The following is a 16,568-nucleotide window of genomic DNA, read 5'->3' as shown; positions in this document are numbered from 1 at the left end:
ATTGAGCAGAGCTTGCCAGTCAAACCTGGAAAGAAGAGGGAGTTTATGTTCATTCTCATTCATCCTCTTGTCAGCTAGTGTCTAGCTGGGAGTTTTCTTTTTCAGCCCAGAATAGTTGTCGTCAAAGCAGAGTAGCCCTTTATCTGAGCTATAAGTGGTTTCTATAGCCAATGGAAGCTGCTTTTACTGTATAAGATATTAACTTCTTTACTGTTTTTAGTATATTAGTTGATCATTGTAGTGACGCTTTTTTTTATTTTACTTCTAAAGTCAGTATGGTTTTAAGATGGTTGGATTTTATTCCCTGTTTAAGGACATTTGGTGAGGAAGTTTCCATATATTGTGGCTTCTTACTTGAATACAGGCAGATTTCCTGAAAGTCAAGAAAATTGTTATACTTCAAGGATCAAGTAGCAGAAGGAAGCAGGTAGTGCCCTGTGGAACTAGATTCTGGCCTTATCAATCTGCTGACAACAGTTTGGAAGGAGCTTGTCAGAACAGGTGATCACAGCAACAGCTGTTCTTTATTTACTACACCTGATCTGGCAGCGTTGATGTATAGAAGGGTAATGAAGTACTGCTGTGTCAGGCAAGGATGCTGGTAGGTATTGATTCCTGCAGATTTCAGATTGTCATGCACTCTTCTAGAGAGCTAACTCACTTTGAGGACCTTGTATACATCTTGCTGGAGAGGAAAGCATAGAAAAAAAAGTCTAAGCCTGGTTCTGTCAAGACTGTGCTCTTCAATGAAGATAAGAGAAAAGCTCACTTAGCAGGATATTGGTTTTGATTTGAAATTAGTAGAGAGAATAGAGGATAGAAAGATAATTTGGATTTTCTGTTTTCTGACCTAGAACGCTGTGCTGCTGCTGTTTCAAAGTGGAGCTGCTAAGAAGAGAGGAAAGAGCAGAGACTACATTTATAAGGTGGTATGGTGTACAGCACTGTATTATGGGTTGTATAGAAAATCTGATCTGTCCTGGTGCAGAGAATCACTAGCTGTGGCAAGACTGTTAGATTATATTATCAGTATTTACTACAGTTTTCCTGAGAGCTCAGTAGAGTAAAATTGACAGTCAATTTCTAAGTGCAGCAGACACATAACTGCAATATATGCTATACTGCTTGGTATTGATACTGAATTTATTATGGAGCTACAGATTTTCTATTTTGATAGAATGCTGTCTCATTTACAAATTAGAGGTGTGTTTTTGCGAAAAAACTGCCTCTAAATATTCCCTTTCTCTGAGCAAGGAGCTTCTGTATTCCTTGTTTCAGAGATGGAAAACCTATTGTAGAAAACCACATGTGCCAGAAACAGTGTTTAGCTCCCTTGTTGGTGCAAAAATGCAGCTGCTGGCAGTGCTTGCTTGCACTCTACCTGTACAACAGAAGGAACAGAGCAAAAGGGGTACAAAGGATTGTAAGATATTGAGGAAAATATTAGTAAAGTTTTGTTTTAGTGAACGAGAGAAGGAGCATGCTGCAATGGAGCTGTAAGGACCAGCATGAGTGGAAAGGAGGTGGTGCACATCAAAAAAATAGTTTTGTCCATGCTGTGGCCTACTCAAAAGGTTGCTGGTAAGAGACGGTTCCATTGCTGCTAGTGAAAGTGTGATGCTAGAGTTGCATACAGCCACTGCTTGTTTTGCACCACGTGTTCAAGTTTTGAAAAATCCAGGTGTTTCGATTAAGATAGCAAACTTTGTGGAAGGTACCAAATTAATCACACCAGAGAAGTCAGAAGAGGGCAATAGGGAACATGGTGTTTATAATAGATTGTGCTGGTTTACCCTTCCTTAATCTATGGGTCACGTGAGAATTCAGGTGCAACGCTGACTAATAGTAGAGAAGTAAAGACATATTCATCACCTGCAGGATGAAGTCACCTGCTCATATTTCTGGTTTTCTTCTCTGTAGAACCATTTTACTTGATCCTCTTAAAAATGCTTTAAAGAATCTTGATTTTCTTTTCTACTCCCTGCAAAGCAGACCTGTCCTTTTCCAACAGCACATAAATGGTATGAAAACACATTTTAATAGACAGTTTATAAGAATGTTTTTCCTTCTATTCATCTCTAAGTTATCATGTTTTATCATGTATTTCATGTCTAATATTGATAGAAATTGACGCTCAGAATTTGTCATTCGTTTTAGGAATGGATTTCTAGATACCTGCTTGCAGGTTAATACTTCTTTTTCACAGAAACCATTTTTTAAAATTGGTTTATCTCAGGGAATCCTGGATAGCATGGGATTGGACAAGGGAAAAGTCTTTGGTGGTATGAAAATCAACTGAGCTCCCCCACTTCAATTACTCTCTTAGTGGGTGCATTTTTAGTTTAAGATTGTTTTGGTAGAAGGTTAGGAATGAAAAGTAATAAGAATTGCACATGGAATATGCACTCAAAATACATTTGTTACATTTAAATGCATGATATATCACTTGCTATTTTTCATTGGTTTTTTTCATCCTTGTTAAGCGTCAAGTTCTAAGTTGAATATTTAACTGTGAATATGGGTATGCTCTAGAATCTATCTACAGTAGAATCAGGTAGCACTGTTGGTGTTTCACGTTCAGAGAGGTATGGATTTAAAAATAACTCATTTTATATCATAACTAGCTGTTGTCATTCAGACTCCAAAAGGACACTGTACAGACTGCAGAATGCAGCTGGTGACTCTCATGGCATATGGTTGCCTTTTTGTGAACTATTTGCCTTAAACTTCTGTTTGTCCTGTTTGTCTGAAAATAATTTAAGAATCTAATCTAGGTTAGATCTAGATCTGTATAATCTAGAAGTCATGAGATGAAAGAAAGTGAATTTATTTTGTTAATTTTTTTTCCTTTTTTTTTTTTCTTTATTTTGGAGGACTGTATGAGAATATGACTAGCAATGCTTTTTGTTAAACATGCATATAGATGTTCAAGAACCATGAGGATTAATAAAGTTGAAAAAATACAGAGAAAAATTTAAGAAAGCTTAATTAAGGGAAGGTATAAAATGTTACTGGAGCATTTTTAGTGGTGAAAACTTATTGTTAAATTCTTGCTAGAAATGAAAATAGGCGTTGGAAAAAGAGGAGGCTTGAAAGTGTGGTAAGTCAACCTCAACTACCTGGTGAGGGAAAAGGATTTATGAAAGGGAGAAGATATGTCACAAAATGTTGAAGTAGCAATTCTGAGAAAAACAACTTTAAAGAAATTATATTTCCGCATTTAATTTTAAATAAAATAATTTAATTACTAAATTAATTTAGTTTCTGCAGAAAATATCAGGATTTCTTCAAATAATGTCAGTACTTTCAGTACTTCAATTTTTCATCCATTTATATTAATTTTAACTTTGTTCTTCTTGTGTTGTATTGGAAGTGGAGTACTCTGCAGGGAAAGCTTCTGTTAGAGTGCAATGAAGAAAGCACAGAATTTAGTATTTATTTGTTACCATGATCCTTTTTGATAGTAGAAATCAAATGCCCCTTTGTTGCATTCCTAGATGGACTCCTTTAATATTGTGGTGCATAGATTTGACTTTTTCCATGAAGTGCTTCAGCACTCACTGTGTTGTTGCATTCCTGTATTAGCAGCAACATTGAAGGATATGTCATTTTTATGTTTTTCCTAGCTTGTTTTTACTCCAGTATGAGTTAACTTCTTCACGTGAAATAAAACCCACTCTTACTTACATTTCACAAGCCTGTGTAGAGGCTACTGTGCAATACTGATTTAGTAGTGCAGTCTGATTGATTTCAAAATGCAGAATTAGGGGTTGGTTTTTCCAACTTTTTTTTATCTCAGCTCCCAAAATACAAAAATTTGGAAAGCACTTAAGGCAATAATCATATGTACAGCTTTTGTTACATAGTTCTCTTTACTTGCTTTTTATTTATCAGACTAAAAAATATTTCACTAAAGACTGGAATTTCAGTGATGATACCTATAATATCAAACAGTATGTAAGTTCTCATAATTGTATCCAAACTCACTTTTTTTTTTTGGGAATCAGACTCCTGGCATTGAGGAGTTGCTTTTGTTACCACTTTCATTGTCTCCATACAGTACTGTATTGTGTAAACTCACAATGGGTAAAAACAAGGTTTTAATTTAAAATCTTTTATTTGTGCCTATTCACACAAAGTATGGACAGATAATTTTAACATCCTTCTGCCGTGAAAAAATTGATGTATTCAGTGCTAAGACAAGAAAGAGCTATTGTCACCTTTTGGTTTTGATCTGTTGTTTTCATTGCAGATTTTTTCAGTTTGACTTGGTATGTGATTTTGCTTTCTCTTCGGACTGCTATGAAGATACTTAAAAAAGAAATAGTATTTGACAGTAAACAATGTGTTATGGAACAAAAAAATTTTTATTGTGCTGTAAATAAAGAGATGCCATGGGAAAGGATGAAAATTAATTTGGGAATGACAGTCCTCTGAGACATCAAAAGGTCTGCTCCACCAGGTCACAGTATTTCTTTCTATGTACTGTTGCCTGGAGCACTGTGGGATCCAGCAGTATACAGGGGATACTCTTTGGTTCTTCCCAGAATCAAAGAAGGGTAAAAGCAGTTTCTTTTGTTTTTTATTCGAGCAAATTCACTGTAGAATAGTTTTCTTTCTTGAAAGTTTGTTGGAGTCTGCTTTAGATGCCTTAGTTACATTATGTTTTTTATGGTTCTTGCCCACCAAGCTGTCAAACATTGCTTTTGCCCTGTTGTATTCAAACAAGTATGACTGAGTCAACTCAAAGTGTAAGTTGAGATTGTTCTTGTCTAGTGTCAGACTGTCTTTATAGTATCTAGACAAAAATCAGTAGAAACTATGGGAATAGAGTAATTCCTGATGGGTTTTTTACCTAGTGAAATCTGTCAAAATAACCTCAAGTAGGAGGTTGTCCTGTGTGTTGATCAGGTGTGTTTTTTTCCTCTGCTGTTTTACTTGCCTACTGGAATAGCGTAATCTTTTAGGAACACTGTGTTCTGTTCAATAAGAAATCAATCTTTACACTCCAGTTAGATGAAGTAATATATAGATTGAGGAAGCAAAGTACGAAAAGAGCTGCATAGGAAAGGGCAGATGATAATTAACTTAATTGTCTATATGTCAGAAATTCCTTTATGTGATCCTTATTTCTACTCAGTCATGGCTCCTGAGTGATATTTCTTTTTTTCCTCCTTCTTTATAAGCCTGTGAAATAAGAGGATAGGAGAGTAAAAGTTCAATTCATTTAGAGGAAAAGATAAGAGCATGCAAAGTGGTAACCCAGAAAAATACTTTGACACATAACAGGATTTTTTTTCCATGCAAGTGTAACTCATCTAGATAATGTTTCACTAGTGCTGCAGTAGATGACTTTGTAGACTACTCAGGTGAGTTTGCTTAATGATTCACGTGGTATATTTGCTTTCTGATTGGTTTCATTTCAAGTGTTAAATTACTGTTCAGTTGTGGAGATAAGTAATTAGTGTGCAAGTCTGATTCAGGATAATCTGTCTGACTATTCTGAATATTCACAGTAAGTACTTTATTTCAGTTGGAAACTTATTTTGAGCAGTACAGAACAAACATTTGAAATAGCTAGTTGCACTTTTGTACCATCCTGTCTCTATTCATTCTCCAAATTGCTGGAAAACATCCCATTTAAGACAGAACCCAAATATCTCTGGTTTCACTTCACAAATACATATGTGCTTCCCAGTTTCTGCTCAGTGCATAATGAAACTAAGTATTAATATGATGTACCTGTGTACTCAGAAATTAGATGCATTAAAGAGCTGGAGCTTTTATAAAAAATGTGTGTGTGTGTGAATTTTTAGCTCAGAGCCAAGAGTCTCTTTCAGATAGGTGAGATTTTTAATGATGTTTTAAGGGTGTCTCCAAGTACAGACTTTTGTTTTGATAAATGTTAAGTAAGTAGTAATGAGCTAGAAGGAAGACTCGAAGGAGCTGCTTCCTCCAATTCCATGAGGACCTGGGGAGTGGGAGAGTAACAAACAAAATTACTGATGCTTTCCTTAGTAATGTGGGTACATACCTTTTTAAAGATTCAGCTAAATCATTTCTGCCAGCACCAGTTTATTACTGCAAGTGTAATAATATATCCAAAGAGCAAATGTTTTGTCTTTTGAATAGTAAAATGCAACTTCAAATGCACTGTTTAGCATGTTTTTGCTCAGCATATTTTCATTCTTTTTTATGATGTCCTTATGAACCAGATGTAAGCTTTAGACATCGAAAACTCTCACATATATCATCAGATGTATTGTAGAATAATCTAGAGGATTATTGTCTTGTTGATGATTTTTTATGTTTCTGTACACACTTCATTTTAGCTAGTGAATTAAAAGCAAAGCACTTGCACTTCAGTTTCGACATGAAAGTTTTATCAGTTTCTTACCACAGTTATGGTGTCACTGCTAGGAAAATATTATAGATTAAAGCCCTTTTGATTTAGAAAGAGATGGGACAAAACAGAATGAGGAATTAAAGCAGACTCCTGGAGAAAAACACAGAGTTCTAATAGGCATTGAAGAGTGAGAGTGTTTAATGCAAGTGTCATGAGAATCAAATGAAATTATTGCAGAAACTTGAAGTTATTGTTTTATGGCAGTGAGATTTTTCTGTATGCGAATGAATGTATGTGGTGAGCAATGTTGTATTTTTTTTTCTTGAGCTGCAAATTCAGCCAGACGTAATTCTCTTTAAAAGTATTTTGTAGCATAATCATTTTGATAGCCTCACTCAATAGTAATTTCTGTTTGCTATGACAAATTCTGGAAATTCTGCAGAATTTTGAATTCAGCTCTGGCTTGTTTTTTGGTGTGCTATAAGTGCAAGTTAAACAGTATTCTAATGCATTCTTAATCCATTAACACAGGTACACCTTCTGTAAATGACTATTTTTGAATAAGCTTCTCTGAGTAATTTCTGTTCAGGCTTCTTCAGTAGCAGCAGGGTGTTTGGTTCCTCATTTGCATTACTGTATCTTACAGTCATTCAGTTTTGACTTTGATTAAAGTGCTAGTGGAATTAAAATAATGCTGTAGAAACTGCATATGTCAGATAGTTACATTTCGTAGGCCTAAAACACAGAACATGCATGCTCTTTTGCACTTGCTTTTTGTCTATGAACAGGTTTTGGTTTTTGTTTTTTTTAATAGAGGCTCACAGGACAGCAGCAGGAGATAAACAGCTTAATGCAGAGAAAAAGTGCTGTGGATGAGGAAAATGCCCGTTTGAAGAATGAATTCGGTAACTTGAACTGGAAATTTAAAGATAAAAGCCAAGAACTTAAGGTATATTGACTTGTACATAGTTTTATAAGACTGTAGCTTTGAAGTAGTTCTTTAAGCAGTGTCAGCCTTTGTGGCACAGAAAGTGACAAGCTTGGAGAAAAAATTGCCTTAGGCTTTGCTATACCTTACTGTTTTCTCACATACTAACTGAGAAAGATGCTTTAAAGCCAAGAATCCAAGCTTTATAACTTTCAGATAAATAGTTAATGATGGAAATGGAGCAAAGAAAGTAGAAGTGTGAAGATGTGGCTTCTTGTAATTAGATTCTGATGGGACTGGCATTATTAATTGATAAAGCTGAGGTCTGGGAGGATATGTCTGTGTGGGTCTCAAAAATAGCTGGGGACAGCATCAAAGGCAGCTTGATCAATTAATGGGCTCTTTGCAAATGTGTACTCATCAAAGCTGTCATCCAGCTAAAAAATATGACCCTTCCACCTGCATGAAAGAGGCCAATAAAAGTGCACAGGTGACCTTGGCCATCAAATATAGAAGCTGCTGTGAGGGTAAAACTGCACAGTTTATATTTGCTGATTAGTTCTCACTTTTTTGTTTATCGGCCCTTGTGGTACTGTTCTACAGGACACTGAGGAGCCTGCACAGAAGAAGGAAGAGCAAAACAGACTGGTTATAAAAAACCTGGAGCAGGAAAATAAGGGATTAAATATATGCTGTGCCGACCTGCTAAGTGACCTGGAGAAACTGAGGAAGCAGGAGGCACAATGGAAAAAAGAAAAATCTGGCAATGATACCAGAATAAAGGTACAAAGTGGAACGGACTCCAGGATGTTATTTGAGAATTAACTTCTCCAGACATTTTACTACAAGTTATTTCCTTTAAATAGCAAGTTATATATTCAAATCTACCAGTGGGGACTTACATTAATTTACATTCTATCACTTAAGACCCACAGCTTTTTAAAAATTGATGCTGCAAAGCAGGAATCTGACTTCAAATAGTCATCTTAAAATGTAATCATTAAAAAATAAAAGATGGTGTACTTTGAGATTATTTATATATATATGTGTATATATATATGTGTGTGTGTGAGAGAAAATAAAAGCTTAAAAATATTACCACAATTTTTTTCTTGATTTGTAATTTACTTACATATAATCTTGTTGCAGTAGACTTAATCTTTGTTGGTATGAAAGAACATGTAGTTCCAAATAAATTGTGCCCTAGCCTCCAAAGGTCTCTATTCTATGAGGGGTATTATTATTGCTTACACTATATTAAAAAGTTATTTTCATAGTTTAAGATAAAGCAGAAAAGAAAATAACTGAATACATAGTGCAGATCTTTTCTTTTTTATTTGAACTATACTTTTTTTTCTTTCAAGAAAACAAGCCAACAAAATTGGCTCATGTTTTTTAAATTCCTCCAAGAAATGAGCCATAAACATGGCAAATCTTAATTCAACAACTGCTAGTATACACATCTAGGTAGTGGATTCTTTTTGTTTGCATGACGAATGTACACTTAGAATGATGTGTTCTTTTACATTATTGAAGTACATTCATTGCAATAACTATTTAATTAGCACCTCACCCAGAAATGCCCTTTTTTTTTCCCACACTAGCAATTTTTGGATTGTTATGATGATGGAAAGTCTTTTGAAAGAGCTTAATTCAGATCTCTTAACATGGGAAGTAAAGTTCTTGCAAATTGACTTCTTCAGACTGGTTATGATGAAAGGATTATAGAGTACCTAGGACAAGAAATGATTTGTTGATTCTTGGGAGGGAAAAATCTTGTGAGTGCCAAGCTGATAAAATAATTTTTAAGTTGCCAAATGTAGTGCTTGTAATATTGGACAAATTGTTGAAAATCTGTTACTTGTCCCTTCAATGAACAGAGTCAGAATATCTCCTCTGTCTCTGTCTTCCTGGCTGATGAGGCATGCTGGTGAATGAAAGAGCTGGGCGATTGTAGGGATGGGAATTAGTAGTGTTGGTAGTTCAAAGGGGTGTTATAAGCCAGTTAAGTTGGTGTCTAGAGTGTGAAAGAGAGTACTTCTGGGGATAGGTGTTGCCTGAGACAGCCAGGGATGTCACAGAGTTGGATTTGCTGTTTGCAGACTAGGAAGAACTTGTGAAGATAATAATTTGCAGTCCTGGCTGTAATGACCATGAAGTTGCCAAGGCCAAGACCTTGAGACAGTGATGGAAGGAAAATAGCGCAGTACAGCCCTGGAGTTAAGAAGTAGAGTCTTCAGATGTTGAGGGAACTTGTAGGTGGAATCCTGTCAGAAGCAGTTTCGAAGGGTAAAGAGCTCAGGAAAAGCTATGATGTCTTTAAAGACAGCTTTCTACAAACCCATGTATGGTCCACTTTGGAAAAATATCTCAGGAGATCAACTTGGCTAAACAGATATCACCACTAGATTCTGGTGTAGGCTGCAGATGGAAAACGGTATTCGAGATGTGGAAACTGAAAGCTGTAGAGGGAGTTCAGAAACATTGTCTGGACACTGAAGGGTAGTGGTAACCTACGTGCAGTTGAAAGTTGCAAGTTATGACTGATACAATCAGAATTTCTTGGAACTGCTTTATCGGTGAAAAACTGAACAAGGAAAATGGGGACCTGCTGCTGAAATGGAATGATGAATTAATTACAAAAGGTAATAGATTCAGCAGAGTTACTTAATATTGTCTTTGCCTCAGTCTTCTCCAAGGTGTCCCCAAAAGTTTGTGCCTAGAGACAGACTTCAGTGGGAAGTACTGAGAGTGGATGTGTTGGAAGATACCTGAAAGAACTTGACTGGTGCGTGTCCATTGGGACTACCTGAAATTAACTGCACTCACAGGTGCTGAAAGCATTGGCTGCCTCTCACCCTTTAATTTGGGAGTTGAGTCAACATGTTTTTGTACATGTTTTTAAGTAATAGACATGGCATTAACAATCTTAAAGATGTGTTGTATACAGATGTTACCATGTTAGTCTCCTCTGTCTGAGAGAATAAAAGGAGTCCTTCTCAAAATAAGCTAGCCCAACATTACCTTTAAAATGTGCATTAGATGGTAGAAATGCAAGATCTAAATCACAGATTGCTTCTTAGGAAAAGTAGTTACCTATGAAAAGGCTGAAGTGTTAGCTTTTTTTTTTTTTTCCATCCTTCTGTCTTTAAACCATTTCCATTGAAGAAAAGTGCCACTTCTCACTTTTGAAGAGTGGTTGTTACTGTAACCTACAATAACCAGGTATAAAATTCAACTTCTTGAAACTGAGAGAAAGGAACAGCTTCTGTGAATAGTTTGTCCTTTTAAAGAACGTTTCTGTGAAGTTTTGTCATACTAGCTGAAATCAGTATGAGACAGGTTAACAGGAGGATACCTGATAAGGTGGCTAAAAGGCTGACAATAGCGTTTTATTGGTTTTCTTTTCTGTATGTACCTTCATATAAATAATATACAGTGTACAGAAGGTTAACTGTACATCTGCCTAAAGTAGTTCTTGAGAACTTTTTGTGCTTCTTTTGTGATTCCCAGAGTATATATATCAACTTTCTATATGTCCTGAAAGGGAACAAATGAAAAAGTCATCAACTAGCTAGGTGTCTCCCTATCTAAGAATCAGTTAGTTATTTGAGTTATTTGATTGTTCTTGATACTAAACTATTGTTTAGTATCAAGATAAATATATTTTCCTCCAAACTCAAGTCACAAAAGAATTTGTATGTAGATGAAAAAATGTCAGACTGGCAGATTTTAAGTGGAGGTGAAGTAAAAGATAATGGGATTGCTTACTGGTGGGTTGGTTGGTTGTTTTTTTTTTAATTCCTAGTTAGCATAGTACTTTTGAAGTTTCTGAAGTCTGAAGGTTGAAATTTTCAAAGAAGCGGCCATCTCTCTCGAGAGGAGCCTGGGATTTTAGTTCCAATGAAAAATGAGAGTTTTATTGAGATGGGACCTTGAAAAATTACTCTCACTTCTGTCATAATATATAACAGGAAAAAACATGAAAACAAAGCTACTGTCTTTGAAAGTGACTTTCAAAGGGTTTGAAGCTACAAATAACAAAACTGTGCTGTTAATTCTTAGTGACTCCATAACGGGCATAACTGTACTTCCTCATGCCTTGGTTTTCTTACACTTTTTATGTTTAAAGTTATTTTAAATTCACCTTTTCTTGCTGTCTTGCACTACATCTTTTATAAATATGCATTTTCTCTCTTGTATAACTGAATTATTCGATGTTTTGACTGTTTCAAGTAGCTTTTTTTAAATAGGCTTTAAAAGCTTGAATCTTAAATGCTTCTTTGAAATAAACTATAATTTAAAAACCCAGATTGGAGTATTTGTGTTAGGTAAATTTTCACAAATTTACATAGCATGTTTACGCAATGAATATTTTTGGCTACTGTATCAGCAAGAAGGGAATGTGATAAATTCCATATGATCTTAAAAATGCAGATACTCAAAAATTGAGTGTAAAATATTATAAGTTTTTTCATGGTCAAAAACACGATGTTGATGAAAAACTAATCGTGAGCCTGCAATGTGCACTTGCAGCCCAGAAATCGCTTAATGGGCTGCATTGAAAGAGATGTGTCAGCAGGTTAAAGGAGGTGATTTTCCCCCTCCACTGTGCCCTTGTGACACCCCACCAGGAGTGCCCTGTATATTTCTGGTGTTCCCAGCATGAGAAGGAAATGGTATTCCTGGACCAAGTCTGGAGGAGGGCCCTGAGGGGACTCAGGACCACCTTCTCTACAAAGACAGATTGAGCAAGTTGTGGCTGTCCAGCCTGAGGAAGAGAAAGTTGTGCGGAGACCTCATAGCAACCTTCCAGGATCTGACCAGGGCCTACAGGGGAGCCAGAGTGGGACTCTTTGTCAGGAACTCTGGTGATAGGACAAGGAGGAGTGGTTACACATTGAAAGAGGGGGAATTTAGGTTAGAGATTAGGAAGAAGTTCTTTACTATGGGGATGAGGACACATTGGAACTGGTTGCCCAGGAAGTGGGCAGATCCTGGCAGTGTTCAAGTGCAGTTTGGATAAGGCCTTGAGCAACCTGATCTAGAAGGGAGAACTCCTTGCCCATGGCAGGCAAGTTGGAAGTAGATGACCTTTCAGATCCTTCCTAACCCAAACCATTTGATGATTCTATTTTAGATTTCAGTATTCAGCTGAACTTTTGGACATCAATATATATATTTCAGTAGCTAAGGTATTTGTGTAACAAGTTTTTTTCTTTCCCTTTTTTTGTGTTTTACTCTTTCAGTAATGCTTCCAAAAAACTCAAGCTTTCAAAATATGTTCAAAAAGATTGAGCTGATTAATTTCTTACTTGAAACCAGAAGCTGAAGTTAAATATAATGAAGTACTGAATGATACTTTTTACCTGATTTTGAAATTCGCCATTAGATAACTTCTGAAGTTTTATTTATGACAAAATAATGTATTACATATTCTTTGTATTGTATTCTGCAATGGATGATGGGAACTTAAAGCATTGGTAATGTTAGATTTTTTTCATCTCTTCCATGGAAAACCTGCAACTTTGTAGTGTGGTATTAGAAATAGGCAAATACAATTTATCAGAGAATATATGAACTATTAAAATTTTTGTTCACATATTAAATACCTTTACCTACAGAGGAAAAAATACTGAGGAGAAGCCCTACAGTTACTTGTCTGCAAGTTATAAATACCTTATTACACTTAAAAAATTTTATGTGTTGATAGTGAACTGTCTCCTATAATTTTGAATTTTTTCATTATTCAAGGAAAAATTAAGTTTCTCTACCTAGCCTTTGGCACTGAAGGGTGACTCGTTTTTTGGGTACACCAGGTGTGTAGCCTGATATTTGTCGAGAAACAAATTAATTTCCTACTTCATTCACGTGTGAATTTTGCTATTTCCTCACATCAATGTTAATGTTATTAACAGGACATTATAGTTTTAATACAATTTCAAGGATTTCAATGAATTTGTTGGTAGTAAACTTCTGATACATCTAAATACCTATAGGACATTTTTATGCAATTTTAAGGAATTTAATTTATTTAAAATTTAATTATTCACTTTTTAGTTATAGAAATATTTTGATGACCTCAATATTTGAGGTGTCATTGCTGAAAGGGAAATATATGCATTTTCTTATTTCTTTAAGTCTGTATGTAAATGGAAAACTAATATACTCTTGGCAGTAGATTAGGGATGATATTCTAAGAGGAGGCTTTTATTTTAAATTATTAATGTATCATGGAATATTTGCCTTACTGAGCATAGTGATTGCATCTGTGAGTAGCATAATACCAAAGAAGGTCTAAGGCTGTTGCCACCATCTGAAATTCTGTTCTTGATATTGCTGTAATATTTATATTTCCATTCTTGCCTCAAAACACTCTGGGGACAGTAGTCATACAAAGCTTGGTAAGGACTGATGTGCTTTTCTTAGGGAACTCCAGCAAGGTTTATGTAGACCTTGAAGTCTTGTTTGAGTAAGCTGCCTTGCTATTGTGTTTCCTAGATACACCTTTGCAGTTTGCTGACTAATTTTTACAGTAGGGCTCATGGTAAAAGGCAGACCCTTGCTCATTTGCATTGTTTTCAGTGAGCACTTTCAGAAATTTTCTGGTATGCTGTTTCTTCTCATGAAGAAGCCATTCCTTGCACTGAATTAGCAGTACAAAATAAGAGCAGATTTAACAAGCAGTCTCAAAAATTAATCTGTATCTATGATTCTTAGTTCATATACATGATATTGTGAATTCTTGTGAGAGGTTAAAACAATGAATGCATAGCTGCTTTTCTTAGGAACTTCTATGTAGAAAACAAGGCTTAATCAGTTTAGAAGTTAAATTGGGAAGGTTGCAAAGAGTTGATTCGGGTTCCTCCTTCCATATCCAGCAACTGAGTTAAGGAAAACTTCTTAGAGTAAAGAAAAGGTGGCCACCTAAAATTTGAAATACATCTTTTTTCCTGGTATTTCACATTTTTCATACATGCATATATGCCTACCTGTATGTATTTGCCTAGATTGCAATAAATATATGCATTTATGTATGGGCACATCCATATATCTATATACATAGATAACTTGCATAGCAGATTTTAATTATTTCTTCTTAATGCATTTCATTTGCTTTCTTTGCAGAATTTGGAAATCAATTTGGCAGAGACAAGAGATCAAATAAAAAGTTTGCGCAGTATATGCAGTAACTTGTCATCTCAGGTAGATGTGAAACAGGAAGAACTTTTCCAAAACCATTGTGATGTGGTTGGAGCTAAGTAAGTATTTCATAATAACTTTAAGTCTGAATCCTCTCAAAAAGGCTATTATTCCAGTTAAAAAGTGGTATCATGCATTGAAGATACTTTTGTGCAACAGTGTGTTTTACCATTCTGTTCACAAGGTGTAAGGCTTCTGGAAGTCTGCCAGTTTATGTAGACTCTTCCTGATACATTTTGACTCTTGTATATCATAGCTGGTTTTGAGTAGTGATAGACTTGAGAAATTATACTTCTGTAATTTGCATTGTGTCAGAGAACTACCAATCTTGACTGAAAGTAATAAAATAACAATATGATTAGGGACATGAATATTAATTAGAGAGGCTAAGCACCCTAAACTTGAAAAAGCTTTAAGCCTAAGTGTAACTTCTTAATTAGATTAAAATCTGACAAGTCAGCAAAATTCTGTGTGGGCCTGTTCTAAAGGTTTAAAGTGCAGTGATTTAAGCTTTATCTTAGGTCTCACACACTGTTTCTTTACACTGAATCTGTAAGATTAGTGCTGCATTATTTGTGTTTTGGAAAAGAACTAAAGGACAGAATGAATTATATGAATTGTAAAGATTACCTTAATTCTGGGGAATACAGATATAGATATAGTAATGTTAGAAGATGATTGTTAATTCTAAGTCAATTGTCAGAAAATTGTCCATGTTTTACTTCTTAACTTCAGAGGCATACGTGTTGTTTCATTCCTATGTTAGATTAATAATAGTCCCTTCAATATTCCTTTAAATGGTGGTTTTGCCTGAAGAGCTGCAGTTGGGAAGTAGAAATCATTGGTGTGGATAGTCCTCTTTACTTTCCAAGCACAAAAAAATCTTTCTGTAGGGAGTCAATATCTAAGTCTTTTTTTTTTAACCAAAAACCAAGAAATATTATTTTTGATGCATCTGAACTAAATTGTCATCTTGAAATCTTTTCATGTTGAAATCTCTGCAAGAAAGATGATGTCTATACAAGAAAAATTATTTTCATGTTTAGAAGAAATTATACCACTTGGGTTTTAAAAAGTCAATAAACATGCATAAGCTTATTGGGAGATTATATTGAAAGAGGCAGTCAATATAATTTGTGAAATTCAGCAATGGGCTAGTAGAATTTATTTCCTGAAATTATTCTCAGAAAAATACATATGTGTGAGGACTGGGGACAGCAAAGAAGGCATTTTAGAGTCTGGTAGTCAACTTTGCAAAGTTACTGCTTGCTGGTTTCAGCTTCAGATGTTGCAGTCTGAGTTGGCCTAATCTTTTAACTTCAAATTTCTCAAAATGAATTCTTTGATATTCTTTGGAAAACAGCCCCTTAGAATTTGGCGCAAGCACCTCATTAAAATGTGGAAGTAAAATAAAGACATTTTTGAACATAAGAGCTGAATATGAGGTAATAAAGAGATGAAGACTACACTTATTTTAAAGTGAAGTCTTCTTCTATGTTTTCCATATAACAAATCCTCTAGACTTATGGGAAACTATTTGATAAATCAGTCATATGGGGGGGATTTTGTGTGCTCTAACGTTTTCCTTACTAGATAGTTAATGGTATTGCAATAAGTAATAGTATTTTTGGGTATCACTAGTATGTGAGTTACGCTTCACATGTCTGTATGTATATGTTTGATCAATATCATTATAATTTGTTTTCTGCTAATCTTTCTCAATGAACTTCAGCTACAAATTTCTTGTTGACATTTCTGTTATGAAGAAAGAAGGCTTAAGCTTATATTATGTAAAATTCACAGTTTCAGTAGTTAGCAATACATACCAAGAATTGCAAATATTTTGTATTTTTATAGTATAGAATACTGAAATTTCTTATCTTATTTCTTCTGAGATGTCAGTATGTAGAGAAAATTGCTTTTCTGTTATTTCTCAATTAAAAATGGCATCAAAATTAAGCAAGTCTTTGTAAAAAGAAGACAAACTCTTATTTAAGTTAAAGTAACAACTCCCCAGTTAAAGGAAAAAATCTGAGGAGAAAATGAAATCTTTCCATCTTCTCATTTTCATAGGCCAAAGTCTTGTGACTG

The 16,568-nt window shown here is 35.0% G+C and overlaps 1 protein-coding gene across 1 annotated transcript in view; it reads left to right on the top strand.

Moving 5' to 3' along the window:
* Positions 1-16,568, top strand: part of CNTLN (centlein) — a 193,754-nt gene that overhangs the window by 17,713 nt on the left and 159,473 nt on the right. The window contains 3 exon segments of the mRNA XM_058044544.1: positions 7,161-7,295; positions 7,878-8,057; positions 14,403-14,536. Of these exon segments, the coding sequence (XP_057900527.1) occupies positions 7,161-7,295; positions 7,878-8,057; positions 14,403-14,536 (449 nt within the window).

The sequence above is a fragment of the Melospiza georgiana genome, chromosome Z, assembly GCF_028018845.1.
Source record: "Melospiza georgiana isolate bMelGeo1 chromosome Z, bMelGeo1.pri, whole genome shotgun sequence".
NCBI lineage: Eukaryota > Metazoa > Chordata > Aves > Passeriformes > Passerellidae > Melospiza > Melospiza georgiana.
The sequence above is the reverse complement of the archived record's forward strand: the minus strand, read 5'-3'. Positions and strand labels throughout refer to the sequence as shown.